Source organism: Monopterus albus, unplaced genomic scaffold (assembly GCF_001952655.1).
Source record: "Monopterus albus unplaced genomic scaffold, M_albus_1.0 scaffold115.1, whole genome shotgun sequence".
Taxonomy (NCBI): Eukaryota; Metazoa; Chordata; class Actinopteri; order Synbranchiformes; family Synbranchidae; genus Monopterus; species Monopterus albus.
The window spans coordinates 890,968-917,948 of NW_018127995.1; the positions used below are offsets into that span (position 1 = coordinate 890,968).

A 26,981-nucleotide genomic window follows, 5' to 3' on the forward strand; every position below is an offset into this window, starting at 1 on the left:
ACCCCTCCCATCCCCTGCACCACACAGTAGAGGCTCTGAACAGTTCTTTTAGCACCAGACTGTTACATCCCCAGTGTAAGAAGGAGCGTTACCGTAGGTCGTTCCTCCCCACAGCAATCAGACTGTACAACACATCACTGCAGGGATAAGCTAGGTGAAAGTATGAGGGACTATGTAATAGTCAACTGAGGTGCAATACTCAAATCCTGGGGTAAAATGCATGGTTAATATGGACATATGTAAATTCTGCTCTTGATTATTCAAATACTTGATTCTGTCTATTTTTGAGCACTTGGAATTTATTTATCAGGATGTGTGTGCGGTGCCTGTTCTCATGGTGTTATGCTGTCTGTTCTCTATTGCTGCTTGAGGTACTGAAATGTCCCCATTGAGGGACCAATAAAGTACCTACCTACCAGCAGAGGTCAGGGTCCCTGATCCAGGTTCTGAACCTGTGAGCCGACTTTAGACACGGTTAATTCACACAACATGTTTTTGTCCCTGTGACATTTAAATGTAACAGGCTAGTACAAAACTGATAAATCTGTAAAAATATAGTTGAAAGAATAAAACCCCGACTCACCAGCTTTGGAAAAAAAAAGAAAGTTTATTTGAAAACATTATGGAGAAAAAAAAACATGTTTTAGAGTTTTTCATTTCTGAAAATCATTTTTATTTACTATAATACACAGCGGATGACATTAAAAGGCAGGTGGTTTGTACACCGGAGTGAGTCTGGTCAACAACATGGTAACAAATGAAAAGAACAGTCGACTGATGGAAAACTACACACAAACACCTTCATCTTTTCTGATCTAGCAGCTGCTGAAACCCCCTCCCCAACAAAAACACTGGAGCCTGTAGACCAGGCTGGTCCTGGTCCACTCTCGCCCTCCTCAGCGTCGTCTTCAGGCCGACATCACAAAACCATCATAACCAATGGCCTTTTGGCTACATTCCATTCTTTAACTCACTCTTCACTTCTCAAAGGGAAATGATTTTTCACTTGACTACAGCGAGTCCTGTTCAGACGTGTGTCCCCTTCAAAGTGCTCTTTAAAGTTCACATTGCTAAAACAGGCTGCTCCTTTCACTTCAGTTCGGCCACTTCCTGCAATACAAAACTAAAATGATCCACGTTGGGTCCTTTAAACTTTGTCATCTTTTTAAATTCTAAAACAAATCCATGGGAATCGATCGACTGTTTTCACTCTCAATTCGGTTTTCATTGACTGAACAGTTCCATGGGCTCAAGGCGATGTCTTCACATAACGTCTTTCATCCAATGAACAGACCAAAGCCCCAAATATTTAAAATCACAAAAAAGCAGCAAAGCCTCACATTCAAGATCTGGAAACAGCAAGTATCTGGTGCTGTGCTTCATAGATTACTTACATTATCAAACTATGGCGTTTTCCTGTTGCTCAACTAATTAGAAGATAAACTGAGTTTTCTAAAATAAAAAAGGTTTTAATAAAACAGCACTGGCAGATTTAGACAAAAAAGAAAAAACATTAAGACTCCATGTGGATGCAAATATCCACTGAGGGTTGGACACAGGAGACGTGTCTGAAAGGGGACAGACCTTGTTCAGTATTTGTGTAAACTGACTCATTCCTTGATCACAGACATTCACAAAACACTTCTCAGGGTCTTTGAGGACAAAGGTTTTTATGTTGAAAGTCAGCAAATCCCACATTTACGAGACATTCACTGTTTGACCTGCTGATGTTTTCAGAGGAGAATGTGGTTCGATGGTCCAAAGCTAAAGAGGAAAACATATTCTGGAACAGAAACTGCTGCATGATCAGTCTCCTAACACGCCTCCTTTCACGACCCCCCCCCCCCCCTCTAGCCATAGCTCAATACACCCTATCCATCCAGTTCACCAATGCTGGGGGAGACTATAATGTAGAAGCACTTGGCACAGCAGCAGAAAGTGCAGAGGGAAAGTCGATCAGCGTTTCATTATAAAGGGCTTTTAATTTGGCGAGCACACACGTTGTTGGTCCGCTCAGCAAAGGCTTGACATCCAGGCTACAAACTGTACACAGCGAGTCTGCAGCGGCCGGACCAAATCTCTGGAGAAGTACTGCGTCTTCACGTTACTGCTGAAACTTCAGCTGAAAAGACAGAAGAAGCTGTTTCATCACTTTTAATCCTGTCAGTGTCAATGACAGTTGGGTGGCTACACACTGTAACTGTGTGTGTGGCCTCAGTTTGTGCTTCTCATGTCAAAGCTCTCCAAGCGTTTTTCTGTCAGACTAAGCCCGTCATCATGTAACAGCATGTGTGCGGGTTTCATGTTATTCTCAGACTCCTGCTGGACGTTTCTGTCTGGATCAGAAAATATTTCATCGTGAAAGAGACACTTAATCCACGTTCTTATTTTGTCACCCAAATAAAGATCAGAGCCAGAAATGACACATCCCCTTAACAGTTAGTGTAAAATATACAGTATAACAGAAAGTGACATTAACATAGATGATAAAACTGATGTGGTTTAAGTTCAGTTCATCTTGCACAAATCAAGCAAAGAGAAGTGTGTTGTGACACTTTATGTCACAGCTCTGTCATTTCCAACTCATTGCTTGAGAAGGAAACGCAGCATTTGGAACTAATTGTAGAGGAAATCCATTTGAGATCTATTTAAACCAAATCTGAGTCCATTATCCATTAGGAATCTGAAACTTTGTCTCTATGTTGAATGGTTGTTGCACTTCTGCTGTGTCCTGACTACAACACTCACTGACACCAATCAACAGAAATCGATCGATCAGCAACGTGTCTATTTCCCTGTAATTAGTACCAAATTACTAGTGGTGGAAGTATCAGGTAACAGCAGCAGCACCACAGTGTTGCTTTAGCAACAACATGTGCTCAAAGAAGCTAAACGTAATGCAGGTGGGTGAAAAGCAGTTTCCCTCAGAAATGTAGTATAAAAGTATAAATTACCATCAAAATAGTCCCAATACTTTCCACCACTGCAAACACACTTTCCAGGATGCTTCATGGAAACTATTAAAGAAATTACAGACTTGTAAAAGAAGGTAACGCTGATCAGTCACTTCCATCATCTTTGCTATCAAGCAGCAGATGGAATATTTTTATCCAGATGGACTGAAGAGTACGTGGAGGATCTGGAAATAGTGTGATACATGTTTTTCAGGGGAAGCCCAAACCTGGTTAAGGATTTATCTTTTAAAGAAACGCTGCAGAGTGCTACATGAAACCAGAACTGAAGATGAGCCTGTTTTTGTGCCAACTCAGGAATGAATGTGAAGATTTTTGCTGCCTGCGTTCGGATTCAGTCACCGATGAAGGAAGTGACAAGGGAGACGCTGTTTTCTCTTCCAGAAAGGGCCGAGATGGATCAAAACCTACCACCCTGTTATCAAACCCCCTCCTCACACACACACACACACACACACACAGCCTCAGAAAAAAAAGGGTTTCAGTTACACAATCAGAACCACAAAGAAATATAAATATAGCTTCTGACAGGTTATACAGTTCAGTACCCGGTGGTATTTCACTAAATCAGCATCTTCTGCTGCTGATAAATCTAAATTTGCTGCTGATAAATCTTAATATATACTGTATGTATATATATATATATATATATATTTATATATACTTATATATACTTCTTTACTCTATTTAGGGAAAACTATTTGATATATAACCAAAAATATCATATCAGGAGTTGGATTCTTTCATGACAAAAGAAACTGATGCACAAATTAAACCCATATCTTAGTTTTTCCGTGGAACTTTTCCCCTTAAACCAAACAGATTCAGATAGAATGAAGATGCAAATCTGAACAAGAGCTCCTTTAGAGTTTCAGACGGTTTCATTTTTTAAACTTTAAATTTCTTTTTCTTTTACTAAGTTGCAAAAAGAGAGACATGCAAATTCTCGTTTCCAACAAACCAACAGAACAGAAAGTAGAACTGAAGAAACGGGCGTCTCCGCACAGAGAAGGAAGAAACTGAAGGCGGAAGCTGCCTCCTCGAAGCGAACAGATCCAGAGTGTATTGTGGCATAGTGGTTTTCTCACTCATGTGCCATCGTCGAGGGGGGTCGGTGGGGACGGTCCATCCAGAACGAGAGATGTCAGTCGTTGCATTAAGAGCTAGAGGCTCTGAAGAGACCAAACGGTTAGCTCGAGATCCGCAGTGAAGTCTGTAAAGACCAGTTCTCTCACATGGAGTCATAAGAGTCTGTCATTCTGCATTTATGTTCTTTTCCTTTCCTGAACCCCCCCCCCCACCTCCCCCCCACAGCGAGGCACCAACAGGGCACAAAACAAGCTGGCTGTAATACAGACCACAGGTCAGTTCACACAGATACACACATCATCACACAGACACACACACACAAACTAGTAGAAATTCAACGTTACAAAAAATATTTTTCAAAGAAATCTGTCGAAATGATAACTACATGAACGCAAAGAGACATGAAATTGGCATGTGGGAACTTTGACAACTCGTGCATGTACTGTCCTTAAAGGGGGTCAAAGTTCACGTAGTGGGAAGGGGACATTTCTGTTAGCATTTGAAAGCAGGGCTCCTCCCCCCTCCTGGAACTAAACATAATTACAGTTGTTATGTTTCTGTGAAGCTCCGGTGTCACAGCTTCTCCATCTGACGTCTCGAGTCTAAGGTGGCGTTCGTACCCTCGCCTCCTCTCACTGACCGTTTCTGGGTCAAAGGGCAACAGAAGAACAAGAAGCAGAAGCGTGTTCCTGTGCTGAAATGTGAAGATCTGCAGGAAGAGTCCCTGAATTCCTTTCAGCCCACAAACAGCCAGCGAGTGGGTCGGAGAACCAGTCAGTCAAACAGATAATGAAGCAGTCAGTTTTGAGCTCTGGGGCTTTCTAAGTTTTAACTTCCCTTTTAGCATGCCTCAGAGCAGGGACGAGGAGGGTGGGGGTTAGGGGGACTTGCTTAGGACCCCAGTGTGCTCTTTCATCAAGGCAGAGACAGGACAGGAATCGTTATTCACCCCCAGCACGGCCCAGGATCCCTGTAGTCTAAGTCCGACCCTGCTAAACGATTAGTGTTGTCACTATGTGCCAAATTAAATCAGTTTTTCACTCTGCATTGTAAAAAGGGGCAGTCAGAGCCAAAAATATGTTCCAAATGTGACGTCCAATTGTAATTCTCTAATCCAGGATTTACCTCGCAGGATGAGCAGATCCCACAGATTAGGTTCGATCGGTCCGTGTGTCTCTAAGCCCCAAAGCTCATTCACCTCAAAGTTGACGACAAACAGCAGCTGCCTGCTGAATCCCTAAAAATCACCAGGTTTTTGTTTATTCAATCGCAACAGCTGACCAGCATTTTGTTGAGCACAAGACGACCTCCAGGCAACCGTGGCCAAAAGCGCCTGGCAGCACAGACAAACAGCTTCAGCCTAAATTTCCCAGCAGGCTCCTCCAGGTCTCAGATCAGTGGGTCGGGGGGCAGGGTGTGTTGGATCTGCTGCGGCTGCAGGGGCGGGGGCAGCTGCAGTGGCAGCAGGACCTCCACCATGTTGTGGCAATGCGGTGGCGGTGTCCCCTCGCTGCTGGAGCTCTCAGCTACCTCGCCGCCGTGGAAGAAGTAGTCACTCTGCACAATGAAGGACTCGATTACAGCCTGGTTCAGCTTGGTGGTGGACAGCGTGTCCTTGTTCTCAAAGTCAGGCCGCATCAGCGTGGGCCAGAAGCAGATGGACAGGTTGTCAGCTGTCATCAGAGTGGTCTTGCTCTGCTGGCTCACCCTACAGAGGAAGCAGTCGCAGAGAAAAGATTAAAAAAAACTTCATCTGGTCATTGTTGCTCATTATTTAAGACCTTTTAAAACCGTAAAAATGTGCAAATGCTCTTGTTACCTTGCTTACATTTAAACCACAAGGATGTAAAGATGGTGTTTGTTTGAGAAAAATGTAAAGCAGTAAAACCAGCACCGTCTGCATCCTGCCACATGTTGGACGAAAGTGTTTAGCTCTAAATGAAACTACCCGCTGAGGTGTGTTCGCCGTCATCACCAGTATGTGTATGTTTCAGCATTAAGGTGGAGTCTCCAACACACAAGGACACTGAGGACATGTTGGTCCTGCCCCCAGCGAAGGGCCTTCTGACGGTTCAGACTTGGTTTGAGTGTTCAGGTTCGATTCCGGCTCAGGTCGGGTTAAGGGGCTGGAGGATGCGTTATGTCAATGAGGGTCCTCACAGCTATAGAAAGACAAATGTGTGAGTGAGTGTGTGTCTTACCTGTTGAGGTGTGTGATGATGTATTTGAAGACCTGGTAGTTGACAGGAGGAAACTTCTTCACAATCTCTCTCAAGACCTGCAGGCGTTCAATGTAGTCCACGATTTCTGACACACACACACACACACAGAGAGAGAGAGAGAGAGAGAGAAGACAGCAGGTGTTTTACATTCTACACACACTCTCTCCTGGGAACAGAATTATACTCTCTGGAGAACAAAAGGCTGAGATGCTGCCAAGAGCAGCTCCCACGCTGTGCACACACACACACACACACACACTCATTTGACTCTGCACTGGTTAAAGACCAGATGGGTCAGTCAGACTAACAAAATAAACACATTTGTATTGTAAAGACTAAACTGTTAATATTAAGCTTCAGCACTAAACAACCGGTAGCCACTTTATTAGGGACACCTGTTCAACCTACTGCAGCCTGTAACAGCAGCTCCGCCATCGATTCCACTTTTACACTTGATGTTCAGGTTTTGGTGACATGGTCACTGATAACGTGCACATTTAATTACATGTTTATCACTGAGGTCCCACTCTAGCTAAGTGTGCTACTGTACTGTACAGCGCTAAGAGCTCAATGCTGAAACAGAATTTGTTTAAACCTCTAAAACGTAACATTACACAGACAAAAAAGTCAAGTTTAAGGCAGAACTGTTGAACAGAACTGCAAACAGTTACATCTGAGTTTAGGTTCATGGGATTATTTGACATAACGTATTAATGCACATCACACGGTGCCAGGGCCCTGAGAGGAAATAGTACCTTTACAAATCATAGTATGGTATCTTCAAATATAAGTTCAATAGAAATTCAAGTTTAAAAAAATAAAAAATGTTTAAGAAGCTTCCAGGGCCTTATGTCGCATCGTCTTATGTCCTGTGTCGTCTTAAAAGACATTTGATTTACAGTGAAGCTGGAATCAGCAAAGTATTATCAGGTATTTCTCACTAAGTAAACAACTTTACTACTGCTTATTTTTCTGTCAGTGAACGAATTGATTACTTGACCAATGATGCAATAAAAAAGAATGAAACAAAAGCCGTTCCATCTCCCTTCAGTGATTTTTACACCAAATAAAATTCAGGCCCAACAAAACAAGACCATAAAAAATGGGCATAAAATAAATTCAAGGAGGAAAAGATTTGAATGTTTTGTGTAAGAACTAAGAACAATAGGGACAATGACAGAGTTGGTAGCAGAGCACACATGGACAATCTGATAAAACAAACAAACAAACAAACAAACAAACAAACAAACAGCTGTATTCCCAGAAAGCCGACTGTTCCTTGATATTCCTCATGATCTCCAGAGAATCCATCACTCTTCTGTCGGCAAAAGCTTGTTGGAGCCGAAACGCTCTGCTCGGTCATTAAATATTTAAAGAGCAGATGTGAAATGTGAGCTTCTGGCTTTGGATTGTCACAGCAAAGCTACGTTAACACAACCCTGATGCTTCTTTCCTGTGTGGAACACACTCCGGGACATTCCAGACATTAGACACGTTTACCTGACGACACACAGGTTTACTCATCCTGCACACTATCAGTCATGTTAACGAGGAGCTGAGGGGAGCCTCTGACCGTCTGATGGCCGCCAGAGGTCAGAGGTCATTAATCCATGCTGCCATGCCTCCACATTAAGAAGAGGCATCACAGGGGGAAACATTCACCAAGAGACCAATTAAACAGTTTGACCTCTTTTTTACTAAATGTATATCAGTGTGATGGAAACATCTATACCATAAACCCACAATGCAATCTGTTCTGTATGGTGATAAAACTACAAACGGCGAGTTTAGATGAAGCTTCAGTGATCGCTGTCAGGAAAACAGGCTGCTGTGGTCGGGGCTGTGAACAACACTGGTCTGGAAAGATTTACAAAAACAACTGACTTGAACAACACAACAGTAACAATCCAACAAACACTACTGCTCCATTTTCAAACTAAACTACAGGAAGTGAAGACAAAGTGAAGTGGATTACACACACACACACACACACACACACACACACACACACAGCTGCAGCGTGCACGGCAGGAAGCTGAGCATAGTCTTGTTTTCTCTTACTAGAACGCTGTGCTCTGCCTTTTCAGCTTGGGAGCCTTTACATTTTAAAGTGCTGCGAGTAGAGACTGCTTCGCTTTAAAGCCGGCTAACGGCAACCCTGCGTCGCGGGGTGAAGATGTGGTTCTGTCGGATTATATCTAGTAGTTTTTAGAGCCGAGAGAGTCGGTATTTCACAGTAAAAAAGCAAAGAGAAAAAGGCCCAGCATTTCAGCTCAGTTCATTTCTAATTCATCATCTTGTGCTCCCAACCCCCATGCTGGGAACCACTGGTTTACATTAGAGTTTTAATGGGCCTGACCCAAAACACAGGGAACAACTACTCAAACAACACGAGACCTGCTCCAGAAAGGACCTGAGAATTATCAGACTCCACCCAGAGAGACGCCAACACTGGGAGAAGCGTTACGCTCCAACACATAACGAGCAGCAACACCTGTCACTTCTCTTGCACTTTGCTCTCGTCCCCCCAGGAAATAATTTAACAGGGGTGTCAGAATTCGAACAGCTTTGGAAACCTCCATCCTACGTCTTTCCCATATTGGATTAGTGTGGGCTGCATCCAACTGTTCCTGTAGCTTCCTAAAACCCACAGAGCAGCTGTGCGGAGGTGAGAACCTCTCTCTCGTCTCATCTTTGTGTCAGTGAGGGGGGGTCAGGGGTCAAACAGTACCGGCAGCCTGACTGTAGCACTGAGATGAGGAACTAACCACCGAGGGACAGACAGAAAGAGAAAGTAAAGAAGGAAAAGAAAGCGGCAGAGGAATGAAGGGAAAGTGAAGGAGGGGGAACGCTGGAGAGACCAGAGAGAGCGCCTGCTGTATCTGACTCATTTCCAGAGAAGAAGAACCAGCGCTCCCTCCCTCAGCCTAAAACACTAAGTGTGTGTGGGCACATGCGGTGTCTTTTGACATTTCTCGTTGTGTCTATTTCTGGCTCATTAATCTGCTGCCGTCAGCTTGGTGGTGACAGCATGCAGTATTACTAATACACAACCAGGACACACACACACACACACACACACACACACACACACACACATCTGACAGTATCCTAGGGCTGAGAGATGCCTCTTAAGAGTGTATGAATTGACAGAAAGCTGTGTGTGTGTGTGTGTGTGTGACCTTAACTAGACTTGTGAGGCCCTGAAGACATCAGCTACAAGAGGTTAAAAGTACATGAGTGTTGTATTGTATTGTGCTTTTTCTCTGTATGCATGTGTTTTACTTTCTCCTGTTGTGTTGAACTGTTTTTACATACAATGTTTAGACTCTTCTCCATCATCAACACCATCAAGCCAGAGTTAGATGTCTGTGTCACTACACGTATGGGAACGTGTGCGTCTGAAGTTTGGGGACAGTTTCACAGTTGTTGTATTGATACTAGGGGTGTGGCGAGGGCTCATGCCACGATGTCTCACAATAGAACATGACGATATTACTGAGGTGAAAAGTGGTGTCAGTACATAACAGAACCAGAGGAGCAGCCGGCATGACGGAGTGTGAGGGTGAAAGAAAGTCACCCACAGCTTCAGTTAGAAGTTGGAAGCTCATGCACAGTTCTAAGGTCTGAAGAGACTCATGTGAACTCCTACAGGAGAGAAGCCAGTCAGCTGAGTTTGTAGTAAAACCTTGCATATTGTTGGCTTTTACGACATATGATAATTCATACTCTGTAGAACTGAAGTGACATTCACTACAAGATGATTGGTTAAAACAGTGTTTTACATTTTGACTTTCAGTCAAATAAACCTGTTTTTCCAGTCATACTTTATCAGTGAGGATTTCTTTAAAATAGCGTCTCGCTCTCGTGAACCCACTATCATGTATCGCCGTGTCTCGTGAGTGTATCGTCACACCCCTACTTCATACTGCAACGTTAACATTCCCAGTAGGAGGCGCTCAAACAGCAAAGTACAGAAAAGAAGAAGCTAGTAAACAGAAACGGTAGAGATTTTGAACCAGGCTCAAAGCTGTTATCATTTCCTCCTAGAACTGGTATTATGTCACGTTATTAAGTGTTGATACTTTTCAGGTGGGAAAGTAGCCACTTAGACCGAGAACAGGTGGTCGTTCTAGCCAGGTAATGCCAATGTGCTCCGACGTTTGCAGAGATGCGAGTACCTGCTAGCGGACCAATTAGCAGGCAGCCACTCAGAGCAGAGTCAAATCAACTAACTGGTTCAGGATGTGCAGCTCCGCACAACACCTAGTCAGGTTTGAGCATCAGACCGTCTGCAACCATCAGCAGCCAACATTTACCCCTTCGCTGCGTAGGTATGCGTTGACATTTAAGAGGGCAGACATGTCTAAATTAAGCTTCAGAAGGTGTCGTATCCAGTCCCAGGCTCATCCTGCAGCCTGACACTGAGGTCAAACCTCCAGCCTGAGTCATAAAGAACTAAGTTCAGAAACCAGAAGGATCAGGAGTCCTGCAGCAAATGGCCTGGCACCCACAGAGCCCTGATCTCAGCATCATGAAGTCAGTCTGGGATCATATGAGACCGCCTGAATCCCCAGAGGAACTGTGGCAGCTTCTCCAACCCAGACAAGCTGCGTGCAGGCGTACTGAGGAAAACTGGTGCTGCATGCTGTATTCAGCTTATTAATAAATAAAAATTATCCATAAAATTTTAAAACCTCTTCACTTTACTTTTAACTGGTCCAGGTATCAAAGCGTCAAGCCTACTTCGTGCACCTTTCAGTTAGAGGAGCTGTGCCTGGCCAAAATGTTCTGAGCTTTACAGATGATGGAAGAAGGGTTGTGTTACTGCTGCACAGAGCCAGAAAAGCTGTTTGCCCCAGTTTCCAGGCTTTATGCTGAGCCACACTGTCAGGTATCATTCAGATGGGATTATGCTAACAAGCTCCACATCTAAATCTCCAGGAAAGCAAATTAGCACGTTCCTCAGCGTTTTTAACTCTTTCTGTAACTTCAAAGGTCCAGAAAACTGAAGAAAACCTCTGTTGCATTTGTGTCAAAGCTGTGACTTAATGTGTTTTACATAAAATTCACAACCTTTTTTAGCCAGGCAGGACACAGAAGGATATTTTAGTTGTGTCCTCACACATTAGCAGTATGTATGTGTTTTTTTCTTACTTGCGGCCTCCACCAGCTCTGGGTGCAGGCTGTAGGGGACCAGTGGGTTGGGCAGGTCGGCGAAGAAAGCCTTCAGTGCTCCAGCGACAGCGTTCACCGCCACGTCCATCGCCACAAAGTCGATGTTGTGATCTACAGATAAAAAAAGAGTGGAAAGAGTCAGCAGCAGATTCACAGGCTCACACTGGGTTCTAGAGTTTACCTAGACCTGAACTCTTCAGTTTTCTCTTTTATATGTTCGTTATCTGTTGTTTCAGGACAGCTTCAGATCCAGTGTGCCATTCAGTTCATCCTCTGCATCTCAAACAGGGCAACCAGGAAAACAGCCCTACCCAGGCTGAATAACATGATCATGCTGTAAAGTTTCTGTGGTGTGTTGGAGGTTTCTTCTCTTAAAGGGAGTTTTTCCTCCCCACTGTCACCAAGTGCTGCTCAGGGGGATTTGTTGGGTTTTTTGCCATAATATTAATAATAGTAAGGTCTAGACCTTAGTTTGTCAAGTGTCCTGAGATGACTTTTGTTGTGATTTGATGCTATACTAATAAATCTGAACTGAACTGAACTCATGTACCCACAATCCTCCAGTTCAAAACTACGCTCCTCAAATTCTTCTGTATGCCAAAAAAAAAACCAGACACAAGGACAGTTTCAGTAACCCTAACCCTAACCCTAACCCTCCCCCGGGCCATCACTCTGATGAACACTTTGCTTTCTTTTTCTCTCTGTTTACTCGTCGTTGCCTTAAAGAAGAACACTGTACATGCACACTGAGAGCCGCTGCACCAGAGTCAAATTCCTCGTGTCCGACACACCTGGCCAATGAAGCTGGTTCTGACTCTGAAATTCTTCTGTAACAGTGCACAGACACATCACTGACTTTCTGGCTGGACAGCAGCAGATTTTCTTTCAAGGAAATTCCTGCCTTCCCTGACATAAGTGACACAATTCTCTGCAGAACACATTCTGAGAAATAACTGAGAAACCACAGACACCAAGTAAACTGTATTTTAATGAAGGAGCAGGAGGAGAAAAGTTGTCCACCGCCTCGCCACTTCCCAGAGTAGAATAAATATTATAAATATGCATGGCTTATTATTTACTTTAAACAAAATATGAGCACACAGCAAAACACACTCGTACACAGAACAGTCACATTCCACTAATTACTCATTCAGGTCATGTCACCAATTACTCAGCCTCCACATATTTTCTTTGCCTGAATATAATTTAACAAACACAGTTTTAACTAATTCCCCAGACATGTCCTCTATTTGACTCCACACACTGCAACATTTGCTACATGTGAACATGCAAAGCCAACAGCTGAATGAAATATGGGGGTTGCATGCGGATCCCGACGGCCAAGCAGATGCAACAAGTACAAGGTGCTGTTATATCCACGTTAAGTCCAAGTGACAACGGTTTACATCTGAGTCTGATAACCTGAGGCGGTCCATTCACATACGCGTCAAACCAGATTTTCCTGGGTCAGCTCTTCACTTTAGGCATCAAAAAGCTGGTGAGTGGTTGTGTTGCAGCAGCGAGGCTCACAGCTGAGCTTTGCATCTGAGTTGAACAGAGCTCCTCTCTGATCACGGCTAACAGAGGTTGTTATCATCAGTGTGTCTGGAGGCACAGAGGCCCGAGTGTTTCTATGATGGAGCTGCAGGCCTGGAAGAGGATACACGTCCAGCTCAGACACACACTATTATTTTCTTTTCTTCCTGTTGGGAGAGGAAGGAAGCTCCAGTTTGGGCAAAGAGGTTTATGGCTTTGTTCGCAGCGAGGAAGCAGCAGGTCGGGTCACCTCTTCAGTCTGGAGGTGGAGTTCTTTAGCCACACATCGAACTGTGTCAGCTGTCCCATTAATCCTGAGTAAAAATACTGTACTGTTAAAGGAAGACATCTACACCAGGCGATGCAGCACCAGAGCTGCACCCACCCCTTTTACACACTGGACTGTTTTTTCTTTCTTACTGTACATGCTCTGCTTTTGCAGCTTTGTCTCACCTCGCTCTCTGTGCACCTTCCTGCAGGTATGCCTGGCTCTAGGCCAGGTTTACACTTCACTACAAGTTGTGCACTGTATATGTGTGTGTGTGTGTGTGTGTGTGTGTGTGTGTGTGTGTGGTGAATAAAAATGAAATGAAATATGGATCATTTCCTGTTTTGACACACTGGGAAAATGATGACAGGAAGGAGGAGACAGAGGGAGGAGAAAAGGCAGAGGGAACGAGTACAGAGCCCTGAGGTAACAACAGTTGTCAGACTGAAAAAATACTGATGCAAACACACGGGTTGGACAGAAATATCCAAGGAAATAAAGCGATAAAAGAGGAACGAGTCATACACATCAGGAAATGCACAAGCGAATAAATAGAGAACGAAAAAAAGGGAAGGGACAGAAGTGCAAAGGAAAAAGATCACATTAAAAGAGGAACTGGAAAGACAAGAGACAAAAGGGTAGAGAGTAAACGACAGAGGACAAGGAAAGATGGTCAAGTTTATTAATAAACCAACAAATGCTGCTTCAGCCCAAAGTGAACCACAAAGATCCCCAAATCCCAAAGGAAACCCATCAGAAGTGAGCTGCTACCCAGCCTCATCTAAATCTTCAGCTATTTCCATAAATACATTCAGCTTAAGTGGCAGAAGCAGCCAGAAGTCAACTCTCCCCTCTCGCTGAGAGAGGAGCTAATTAACAGTAATGGTGTGATTTCCACAGACAGATGTTATCCAGCTGCAGAGAGAAGAACCACTGCAGGATGCATGTGTCCGGTCAAAACAGGACAAAGTTACCTGCAGGGAGCAACGTGACATGTGGGACAACAGCAGCTTTACCTAACGCCTGCACAGAGTCGACTCGAGGGCCAGAGTCGGTCTCTGACAGTCACGGCTCAGTGTGCTTTGTGGGGACATCTCAGACATTTAGTAAAAGACGGCTGACGCGACATGTATGACATTTAGCTGTCAACTTCAAAGGAAGGCGGAAAAGACAAAACGAACGGAGCCAGAAACAGACAGGAAAATCACCACGGGCTGTTTTTAGTGACTCGTTTCATCCCCGACAGCTTTTTCTCACTTTCACTCTCTTATTTACAGCCTAACAGCAGAGTCACTTCATGTGTCATATGTTGTTGTTTTCACAGTGAGGTACGCCTCTCCTGTTCTGAGGTGCACACACTCTGCTTATATGAAAAAACTGTTGATTCTTTTGTCCTTATCAACAGACCAAGTGGACAGACCATTTTCTTTAGCCCCTCCAAAGGACAGAGGAGCATGTGAAATAAAGTAAACGGTCACATTTATTCCCCAGTAACTGAAACCAAAGACAGGGCAAATGCATTGCATTAAAGATGAACATTATACATAAGTAAAGCCTGTTTCTGCATCAAAAATAAGCAGAGTATGCATACATAGTCTGACGTGCACGTCCTCAGAACAAAACTACACGTCACAGCGACTGTGGCTGGCCCACTTTGTTGCATTGCATTTCCTCCTATGTCCATGTGTCTCAGTGGCTGGACAAGCACAGACAGCTCACCCTCCTTCTGCCTCAGTCCATTTAGTGGTCACACAGACCGCCTCCTCTGACATCTCCTCTCTTCTCTGTGCTGCAGTAATTTCAGTACAACTAACTGCTGTAAAACATCTATTAACTCCAGCATGATCCGCTCAGTTCCAGTCACACACAAATGAAGGATTAATATTGCGTTGGTGAAGTGCAGAGGGTCTGAACCATGGGGTCTCATTCTCAGTAGAGATCTGATAGAGCTTGGTGGCCATACAGTAACCTTTAATGACCACAGGCCATGGTGAACGCCGAACCCTGGGTCACCTGAACCTAAAGTGTTCACTTAATATTACACCCAAATGGACCTAAACAGCTTAGACATGGAGGAAACTATGGCCAGAAAAAGCAGGTTGAGAAGTATTTGATGTCTGTGTGGTCCAGTCTGATGACACCGTCAATAGGACATGTTTAACTCCATTTTAAGGGCGAGTACTTTCCTTTAAGGTGTCGCTGGTTATTTAAGACATACAGTACTAACGTTTTAATTATTCATACACTTCAATGATGAGTCAATGTTTCCCTTTATGTTCAGGCTACTTCAGAGTTAACCGAGATTCCTGACAAGTTTATTTAAAATGCGAAGACACAAAGTGAAGACGTTAAAAAGTAATCAGTAATCACTCAGAGAATGTAAAAAACAAACGACCTCATCTCTGTGCAGTCTCCATATTTCACCACCCGGCTGTAAAATAACTGCCATTCCTGTCCAAGCGCTGGTGATTTCTGCCTGTGGTGACCTTATTTATCCTAACAGTCAGTTTGGCGGCTGACCAGCCCTCATACATGTGTTTCTCTTTAAGCACCTCTGCTGTGTGGTCAGATGTACAATCAGTCAGCTAGAGGTTTCCCTGCTGGTTGAATTTACTGCACACATTACACAAGCGCAGCTCAATCAGTAACACGTTTTCCACTGAGTTCTTAAACAGCATGATTAATTTCAGGGCAACACCATTTAGAACCACAATCTGTGACCATAATGAGAACCACCGGCCTCTGTACTTTGAAACTCAAGTTACATGTGCTCTTTCTTCAGGTTCAGGTAGCTGAAGATGTATTTATGAGGTTCTGCTGTAGGCATGTGTCTGCACTGGTGTGAGGGTTTTACCTTGATCAAATTGCTTCTGGATGTTGTCCTGGTCCGTCTTGTTCCCACAGACGCGATACAGACCCTCTGTTGTGAGACCTGTGAACACAAACAACAGCCGCCTTCAGTTCGTAACAACTCAGACTTCATTCATTTGGAATTTCAGCAGCAATGCTTAAAAAAAAACATGCTGAATGGAAACAGATGGTCTAACAGCAGCAGTGTAATGGGTTTTATACAACGTGGGTATCAGCAATCACAGAGTTTTGTGGATTAAAGCTAAAAGCTGCTCAACTTTCATGCCATGAATTCCAGAAAAGAAGGTGTTTCTCTGGACTTTCTCTTTCTAGGTTTCACCAACCTCTCAGACAGTATTCATTGATTATCATGACTAACTTGTCATTCAGTTCTTGATCATTTCTGGGCCTCTGTGCATGTGCTTCCTGTAACAGGATGGTTAAAAATATTTATGCTGCAGTGGGTCATCAGTTTACTTTGATGGGAAAAGTTGGGGAGCTCTGGACCAGGGCACCAGCTGATCCAGGTGCAGCAGTGACAACACCACACCAGAATGAAAATGGTAACAGGTTAATATGTGGAAATGTTGACCTGATGCTGGTGCTCAAGTCTAGACAAGTCAAGAGATGTCACCACTGTTTCTGAAAACATTCATATCCACAGAAACTAACAGACCGACAACGATGAGACAAACAGTAAACAAACAATCCAGTTATTTGTTTTCAGTCTGCAGCTGCTCTGCCAACAGTGTTTGACCCTCCCAGTGACTCACACCGGATGCGTCCACAGCAGTGTGAACACACCAGACCAGATGTCCTCAGAACTGGGCCACCTGTGTATGTGCTCCTAGACCCGATTCCTCTCCGACCTCTGACTGTGCAGCGGCGTCAGAACGGTCAGATCAGAATCCATGTGGTCATTTTAACGTCTTCTCCTCTGCACATACGGCCTGTCGTCATCATTTGGCGTCGGCCCCTCACAGACCGGTAACAGTAAACATGGAGGAGAGCGACGACAGCAACGGCGTCAGAGGAGAGACCAGGATGTTTCACATGTGGTGGACGTTTATGGAGAAGCTTCTGATCAGGACAAACTGGGAGGAACATATCGTAACCCAGTGGTTTGGGAGGAAACTGGGCCACTTGACCATCGCACACGCCACCTGGTTGTTATTCCTGTGTGCACGTGGCCCACATTTCAGTTACATCTGTGCATGTTCACACCAGAACCAGGTATGCGGCACTGACACACATGGATGGGAAACGGCAACACAACAAGGTCACATCTGAGCATTAAGGCCTGAGATGTGGCTGCAGCCTCTGACCATAAATATCAAACAGCTGGTCTCAGATCAGCACATATGGTCACTGAAAGTCTTGATTAGAGCTCTAACACGTGCTCTGGCTGCACAACACAAAACACACACAAACCATCCATATATGCTGCAGCTCTGCTGTCGCTGCTGCAAGGTCACACACACTGCAGCGTACATGTACGTGTGTGTGTGTGCGGGGCCCCTGCAGAGGCAGTTGAGCAGAAACAGTGTTATCTAAATCCAGCTTTAATGGACTGAAGTAAACCGTGTCAAGTGTGAGCAAGTGAGAGAGACGTTGTGTATGTGTCTATATGTGTCTTGGGACGTGTGTGTGTTGACTCAGGTGTGGCTTAACATTAGCAGGATTCAGAGGGAAGCAAAGGGCTGATATTACTCATGTTGTGGGGACACATATTGGTTTACACACTCACACTGTGGGGGCTCAGTGCCCTATAGGGACAAAAACCAAATCCCCAAAACATAAATCATGAAAAACGTAAAGTGACAACTTGGTTTTAGGTTAGGCTATGTCTCCAGTCAAGGTAATGTCCCCTGAAGTGATGGAAACACAGCAATGTGTTTTTGCTAATCCAATCAGAAACCCGCTCAACCCACTTTATCTATGTACGTGTGTGTGTTCCGGTATCACAGTATCGGCAGAATTTATCAGCCCAGGAAAACGACGTCGGCAGAGAGCTTTAAACCTGCTCTGCTGTTGTACACTACAAATGTGAAATTACTGTTTCGATGAGGTCTGACTTAACAACCCAAAGCATTGACCTTTAACCTAATGACACGCTGTTGTCAGATAAACCCATTTGAAGCCTCTGAGTGGCTGATGATCCGCTGGTTCACAGCTTAACTTGGCACTGACACACTGGAGTTTTATCTTTCATAAACTGAACACTAAGACGTTGGCCACAAACCACAGAAACATCCAGCAAGAAGCAGATTCCTGACGGTGGAACTTTAACAAAATGAGCTGAAAATGGTGCAAAGTGAAATACGCTGTAGTGTTTATATCAGTATGGGATATGTGGTAAAATAATGATTCTATAGCAACTAACGACACAAAAGGCAAAAGGAATAAGAGAAACTGCAAACATTTGTTTAATTTGTGAAAGACCTTCAAACAGCCTTCTCATAAAACAGCCTGAGAAGGACACATCCATCTTTGAATTGAGCCACTCACGAGTGCCATCACGCATTCACCTCTGACCTTAAAATGACCTCTCCAGCCCTGCACATCTCTCTGTCCTTGTGAGGACATCTGATTCTCAACAGGACGTAACACACACACACGCACACACACACACAGTTTCTTATCTGATCATTCACTGTCCATCTCCCTCTATCTTATCTCTGCTGTCTCACTGCCTCCCCCTCTACCCGTCCCTCGCCGTCTCTTGCCTCAGTTATTTTGTCGTCATGACACTGGGAGGGAACAGCAAACCAGTTCAATAAGTTAAAGTCAATCACAAGCTCTTTTTTAGGACACAGAGTGGAGAACTGTCCTCGCTATGATGGTTTAAAACTGAAACTGGTCCTCATAAAGATAGCAATACAATTCATTTGAATATACCTGAAACCAGGCTGCTGTTGCTAAACCAACACCGTGTTGCTGTGTGGAGACCCTTCACCTGAACAGGCCGATAACGACACACCGGGGTGAGGCGTCCTCACAAACAGACAAACTGGATACAAACATTCAGTGTTAAACACACTGTTTCCATTTAAATAATGACTTGAAGGTGTTGAGGCGTCAGGCCTGACAGTACTGAGATAATCAGATTAAAGATAAAGTGGCTGAACACGTCAACACTGCCTCAATGTTTACACGGTGGGGTTGTGAGCAGTTTAACAGAGAATTCAAAACACCCACAGTCGTCAGCAACACGATCTTAGGCCCATCGTCTTTAAAGTTCACGAGCTGTAGTTTAGTTGGTTGTTTATTTAAAAGGATAACTGTGATGTCACACTGTCATCAAATCCTATGAAAATCCCTAAACTAAAAGATTTCACCTCCTACTAACAAGTTCTGCTCTCGCTCCTCTGAGCCACAGAGCTCCTCTGAGCCACACACATACATCAGTGACCACACTGATGCACTGGCTGCCATGTTCCCTCGTCACCAAGAACACACACTGGGGTCTATTCTGACTCAGTCCCACAGACTGAGTCCTGCTGTCACAAATACTCAATGGAGACCAAATGTGGATTCATCCTGCACTGAAAATAGTCCCAACAAATGCACCGTTTCCGCCGGTTTGATTGTTACGCCCACGGTGTCCAGCTGCTTTGAGAAATTGCAGCACCTTTAAAAAAGGAAACTATGTATTTGTGCTTCCTTCTGTAAGAACCAATGAGCTTGGAGCTGAAACTAACGCCTTGGTTTTGGTCTTTTCATGTGACTTGACAACAAAATGATATAAAATAGCCAGTGTTATCCTTTAACTGTGTATGGAGCAGGTTAGAGAGGTGAAGCGTGTTTGTATTAGATTCATATTATACTATTATAAAGATAAACAGCACTCACAGGCCCCTTACTGCACCAGATCTTGGTCTGGCTTTAAACAAACCAGAAGTTTGTTTTTGTAAGGAAGCGTACACATGGCAACACCAGTGTTCTGTGTAGTGTGTTATGTGGTTGATCTTTAACCCACACACACACCCCAACCAACAGTGAACACATTCTGCTGCTTCCACCTCATATCAGTCGATTCCAGCCTGGATGCTCCAGTTTCTCATATCCAGGACATTTAGGTCCTATCCTGCTCATTATAAATGGAGTTTAAAGAAGATGAATGTGCAGGTAAAAGCGTTTGTTTTCCCACAGGAAACCAAATGCAGCTTTTCCCACAATCCTCAGGCTGAGAAATGAGCTGGGCTTTGTGGCCTGGAAGTCATTCTGCTGCCGATACTCTGCTCCAGAGAGAGGGCACAGTGAGTGCGCTTGTGTCTCAGGGAGAAAGAGCACAGCTTTATGTGCAGGGAGGTAATGACCTAAGCCGAGCGCACGCACACACACACACACACACACACACACACACACAGCTGAGGTCGTGGTATGGTGGAGTCATCAGTTTCCCCTGTTGGTGTGTGTTAATTTAATGACCGGCCCTCCATAGCCATGGGTCAATATAAATCAATACAAAGGCTGCGAGGAGTGTGCATGTGTGTGTGTGTACCGTTATGATTTAATATGTGGGCACCTTGGATAACGAGATCCATACTCGCCAACACACACGGTCCCAGCAGACAACAGGCCCACAGCTGCAGCCTGTTTTCTGCCAGAGGTCTTCACTGTAGGACAGTAGATCTCCACTGCTAAATCACTGTCATCACATGGCCAGTGCCTCTTTGTGTCTGTGCTGAATGAAAAGCAGGTGTCTTACTCTCTATGCTGCTCTCACAGGCAGACAGATGTTTGTCGTCAAGTCAAAGAAAAGCCCAAAACAAGCAGAGCTGCAAGGAGACCGGCGGAGGCCGTTCTCGTGTTCCTGAGATGTAATGTCTCTCTTGATTTTGGCCAGAGAGACAAACCAGCTTGATTACATCAGTAAGATTAGAAGACCGCCCAGGGGACATCTGAGACAAGGTTGGAAAAGCAGGACAGCAACTGAAAGAAAGGGAACTCCCCAAACGGAGACATCAAGGTCAGGTTACTAGTCACAGGCAGCAGAACCGCGTTTATGAAAACAGCTGTCTTCTGTGGCTCTGAAGGAATCCTGTCAAATCTTATAAATATAATGTGAGTCGTGTCTTCAGGGCTATTCTGGCTCTGTGTCTGAGACGACAAAGTTATAACAAACATTACCTTCATAATTAACTGTGTGAAGCCACCTGAGCGTGTCGGCTTCATGTCACCCTGCTTCCTCCTTTTTTTAAGACTCCTGATGGCAAGCTTACTCAGTTGGACCTAGAGACATTTACATATCAGTTTCAACACAGCACAAATCTGAACTGCATGCAGTCGCATCGATAGATCGGCACACACAGAGGGGACGTTGCTAGGCCCACTAATCACAACAGTCTGTTCATGAAGTAAGAAAACTGGCCACACTCAGTATATGTGACCTGATGTACCGTCCAGTCTCACACATACTGTTGCTCTTTCCGTCACAATCGTGGGTATCTCTGAATTTATCTGTGAGGAGCATTAACGATTTTTAACAAACTGATGAAGTCAGTAATGTTATGTATTCCCTTCCTGAACAGGGCTTTAGTGGGGCTTAAAAGACACAAGCAGAGCGGTCCCAGAAAAGTGAAGTTGCAATATGGGAATCAAGGATGAAGCATTTTTGAATCTTGACCAGTACTAAGCACTAAAAGCCAGGACCTCTCAGCCTCTACTTTGACCCTTCTCTCCCAATGTGTCTCTTCCGAATGCACCAACTTGGTGGAAGTGCAATATTAAAATCACTGGAGTACCCATGTAGTCTGTCCAGTAGCCGAGTATTTAAGTCAAGTACAAAGGTAATGATTTTGGGTGAACAGCGAGCACTGGTATCGAACCAGTACTTGGTACCAACAAATACCTTATGGTGCAGTGCTGGATGCTGAACTGTATTAGCTTAATTATAACCACCTCATTAGATGATGCAAAGAAATTCTATAAATCTGAAGGGAAACGAGGAAGAGCAAATGCCATGACAAGAAAATGTTTTTGCTTCACACTGCATTTTCAGGAGCCCGGGAAGAAGAAGCCAGATGAGAGGAGCTGAAGGCCGACTGCTGTGTGGCTGATGTGGGGTGAGATGCTTCTAGCCTCTGTTTTGTATTTCTGCTGTGTAAATGTCTCATTTACATCTGGTCTACCTGAATCTAAGCACTATTTTCCCCCATGTGCGTTTCATCATCAGGTGAAATCAGAGAGAGGAAAAAAGGACGAGGCAGAGGAGACATATCAGGCCTCTGCAGCGGGGAGGAGGAGTTGAGCAATTACACCTCCCTCTGTGCTCATTCGTCTGGTATATACCAGATCTCTCCCCCACACCTCCCTCTCCTTGTCTCTAGGTAGTAGCTGCCAATTTTAATTTCAATTTACTTTATCAGTATGCAGTATGACATGTAAAGACATTTGCCCAAACACATTCAGAAAAAATGGTGGATGAAGAAAAAGGTAAAGCTAAAATGGCAGAGATACAAATTTGTCAGATTAGAACTGAATTATATTCAGTATATTACGACCCCCGATCATGTTAACGCTGTCTGTGGTTGTTTCACAGCGAAAGGCCTCTACACAGAACTTATTGGTTCCTTTCTTAAACAAGTACAGGAACAACTTGTCCTACAACTTATCTTTGACTTACTTATGACCTTATCAAGTAGATGGCACTCAGAAAGAGCAAACCTCCACTGAGGCGCATCGACGCCTACCTCTGGCATTTGGATTCACATTGATATCATTATATTAGTTCAATTAGTTTTCAGGATAAAACCTTTTCTGGATCAAGCCGATCCAGCTCAGAGATGCTTAAACATGAGCTGGGAGTTAATACAGGAACAAAGGTACAAACACATGCTGCTCTGGTCCAGCACCATGTTCTCCACCGTGCTGAATCTACAGCGTAAACACAACAACCCACATATGTTTGGATCTGTGACAGTAAACCTGCTGTTTACCTGTAAACAACAGTCTGATTTCTTTCACTTATATTTAATATTGTCATCTCAAACAGCTTGTGTTAACTTAAGTGAGCTATTTAAAAACCAAATAAAGTTTCATAATTCCATTCTCACCACTGTGAAGAACTCACAGTAGAAAACACAACACACTGACCTCCCTACAGTCCGAGCTGTAGGGGGGTCAGTGTGTGTGTGTTGACAGCAGGACAGATGTCTGGTTCCCAGGGGACGACGGACGCATCCGACAACACACACACACAGTCATACGCACTAATTTCTAATGTAAGTGAGACAGATGGGCCAGTATTGTAAATAAAGCCGTCAAGCAGCAGCCACCTAGCTACTGCTGTTTACTCACACAGAAACATGGTGGTGTAGCTGTCTTTGTGAGGACACACACTGACATAACCTTAGACCCACACCCAACCCTTACACTAACACCTAACGTAACCTGAACCTTAAAACCAGGTCTGAACCCTCAAACAGTCCTATGAATTTAAGAAATTGGTCCTCGCACTGCAGGCTATACCAGTGCACACACACAGCCGTTTGCTTGATCCCTCTTTCTCTGATAATCTCTGTTTCCTGTTGCAGAATATGATTAATTATAACGAGGCCTTCTAAATTATAAACGCTCACGTCTGCAAAGAAATTGCGTCATGAGAAGTGTGGAGGGTTGGTAGTGGCAGAGTCACTCACAGAGCTACGGTAAGCCCTGAGGAGGAGGAGGACGTAGCAGTACCTGCACTGATTACGGCCACACTTTGTCACACAGTACTCAAGTGAGTTTTAACGCTATTTAAAGTTGGAATGCTTTAATCTACGTGGCTGACAGTTAGCTTGGTAGCATAAGAAAGGAGGCGGGAGACGGCAACAGCCAGTCAGTGACAGACTGTCAGAGTGTGAAGTCACATGTTTTGACAAGAAGAGTGACGGAGCTGCTTCATTACAAGGAAAAGCTCCTATAACCTTTAATAATACGAGCATTAATGAGTCAGTTCAACAACACACTCATTACATCTTAGCAGTCACATTCTGTTATACACACCCCGGTGAACACACATTCTATTTATGTGACTTAATGTACTTGCTATTACACACACACACACACACTGCGTGCATTTATTTTTGGCCAGGCTAAGTGATGACACAGAGGAGAAGATGGAAAGAAGAGATAATGAAGAGGTAGAAAGGATGGAGATAAATGTGAGGTTGGAAGCTGACAAAGAGAAGATGGAGGAAGAGAGGGATAAAAGGATGAACAGGGAAACAGAAGAAGAGGAAGAGGAGAGCATGACTAGAGAAGAATGAGGATGTGGGAAGTGAGAAGAAACAGAGAGAAAAGACTTGAGAAGGAGGATGAGAGGAGGAAAGGGTAGAATGACAGGATGGATGAGAGAAGAAAAAGAAGAAAAGGGAAGATGGATGAGGAAACAGTTTGGAAGAAGTGAAATTACAGGAAGAAGGATGAGAAGGACAAAAGCATGGAAAAAGAGAAAGAGGAGAGAAGAGCAGAAGTCAAATGAGGGAGAAAAGGTGAGAATGAGGGGCTGAGGAGGAGAGGATGGATGAGAGGATGAGTGAACAGATGAGGGAGATGGAAATGAAATAAAACGCTGGAGGGAGAGTATGAAGAAGGAGGCTAAAGAAAAAAACTGGAGATAAAGGTGGAAGAAAGGAGTGGGGGTGAAATTAAGGATAGATAGAAAGAAGATGGGAGAGATAAGAAAGGAGACGGTGAAGAGGAGAGGGACAAAGACAGTGAGCACCTTGTGTTGTACAACGGGGTGGAAACACCCTCCAGGAGCCGCTGCATCATCAGAAACGCACACAGTTACTGCTGTGTGTGTGTGTGTGTGTGTGTGTGTGTGTGTGTGTTGAGCCTGGAGCAAGGCGCTCAGGACAGACACACACATGTCCATCACAGCAGGACTTCAAAGTCCTCTCAGCACCTTTCCATTACCAGCTACTGTCCAGCTGTTACAGCTGTTAGCTGCTTTAACGGTAACACTGTTTTTCCACTCACACACATTTAGACCTGAATCATCACATTATCTCTAACACTTATCCCTGAAGAGGGTTGCGGAGGGCTGGAGCCAATCCCAGCTGACACTGGGCTGGAGCCAATCCCAGCTGACACTGGGGGAGAGGTGGGGGTCACCCTGGACAGGTCGCCAGTCTACCACAGGGCTGACATGTAGACAAACAACCACACACACCCACACTCACTCCTACGGGCGATTCAGAGTCACCAGTCAGCCTAAGGTGCATGTCTTTGGACTGTGGGAGGAAGCTGGAGTATCCGGAGAGGCACAGGGAGAACATGCAGACTCCACAGCCTGGGCTCAAACCTGGAACCTTCTTGGTGTGAGGTGACAGCATTAACCACTGGTGCACCATGCCACATGACAAATTAGTTTTTAATAATAAAATAATTAGATGTTTCTGTGGTTGTGTAAGGATATAACTGGAGCACAACCCAAAAAAGACAGACAGCTCTCTTTACTGCACTTTGCATGAAGTTCACACATTGCTGATCAAAAACAGCTGTGAAACAAAAAGCGCCTGTATCTTAATGTGACCAAAGCCAGAAACCGTCACCGTTTCTCTGACTGGAAAACAGTGAAGGAAAACAGTAAATAAGCAAAAAGTCCAGCAGCACTGAGGCTTAAAGAGCCTGTTCACCAGCCAGATTCTCACCCGCTGCTGGCTCCATTTGGACCAACTTTCAAAGTGACAGTGATCAACTGCAGCTACAGCTGAAAATGAGGTGGCATTTCACCACGGATTGGCTGAGACGGCGATGACAATCCCAGTGAGCCGGGACATTTTCACTGCTGCCTCATTACCAGCGAGACAGTGTGGAGTTTAAGACTGTCAGTTTATTTTAACAGTTAACACCAAAACTATTTGCAAAAGTAGATCTACATGTTTTTTGTAGGAAAGAGCAACGTTGGTCTTAAGCGCCGCTTGATTTATCATCATTTTATTGCTCATGTTAAACCCCATCCAGTCATGGCCACTTCCTCTACCTCTTGACCTCCACTCTGCTGCTGGTTTGTGTCCAGCACGCTCACATGTTCGCTGGCAGAACACACGAGAGAGGGAGAAAAAGGGCAACATAAGGGCTTTTTAAGGCAAACTAATGGAAGACTGGACTGCTCCAACACAGCCACAGGACACACTCCCCCCCGTCACACACAAGCCCTGTTAGACCAGATGACTGCCTTGGAGCCAGGTGGCACTGCACCAGCCCGTCTCTCTCTGCACAGCCTGCACCCAGGACACACACACACAGAGCGTGTAGCATGTTAATTCACCTTACCACCACACACACACACACACAACCCATCCAGGGGGAGCTGTAGCCCCCAGCCTGACTCACATTAGCCTCGTTTGTCCCTCGCCTTCAGGTTAGTGGCAAATGGATGCTGCCCTAATACTCAGCTGTGTGCGCTCCCACACACACACACACACACTAGGGACCGTAACCAATCGCCTTAATCTAATCCCTGCATAGCACTCTCACTTGAAGCAATATAAAGAGAGAAAGAAAGGCAGAGAGTGCCACAGTATACCAGATGAATCTGCAAACACCGTGCAGCCTCAGTATGTTCTCCAGGTTGTTTCTGTGAATATCAACACCCCCACTGAAATGTCCAAACAAGACAAATGTTCACAGTCAACACCTGGTCAGCAATGGGATAAAATATGTGGTGGCATCGGCCAAGGTGACCGCTTCAGAGGACAGCGTACAAAATCCAAAGAAAGTCAGCCTACCTCTCCTATGATACAGACTGGCCACACAAAAAGAACAAAAAACAGAGACAGGCGAGCGAGAGGCAGAAGGAGCCAGGTTTGTCCTGCAGGATGGGCCGTCTGGATGAAGGAGGGTAGAGGCCCAGCTTCACCTACTCAGCAG

At 44.6% G+C, this 26,981-nt stretch overlaps 1 protein-coding gene across 4 annotated transcripts in view; it reads right to left on the bottom strand.

Annotated features, from left to right (window-relative positions):
• Positions 1-4,347: 4,347 nt before the first annotated feature.
• Positions 4,348-26,981, bottom strand: part of arhgap5 (Rho GTPase activating protein 5) — a 46,678-nt gene continuing 24,044 nt past the window's right edge. For all 4 annotated transcript variants that reach the window (XM_020611550.1, XM_020611552.1, XM_020611549.1 and 1 more), the window contains exons 4-7: positions 16,120-16,197; positions 11,441-11,572; positions 6,263-6,368; positions 4,348-5,769 (exon numbers count right to left, since the gene is read on the bottom strand). In XM_020611550.1, coding sequence (XP_020467206.1) covers positions 5,451-5,769; positions 6,263-6,368; positions 11,441-11,572; positions 16,120-16,197 — 635 coding nt within the window. In that variant the 3' untranslated portion in view covers positions 4,348-5,450. The remainder of the gene's footprint in view (positions 5,770-6,262; positions 6,369-11,440; positions 11,573-16,119; positions 16,198-26,981) is intronic.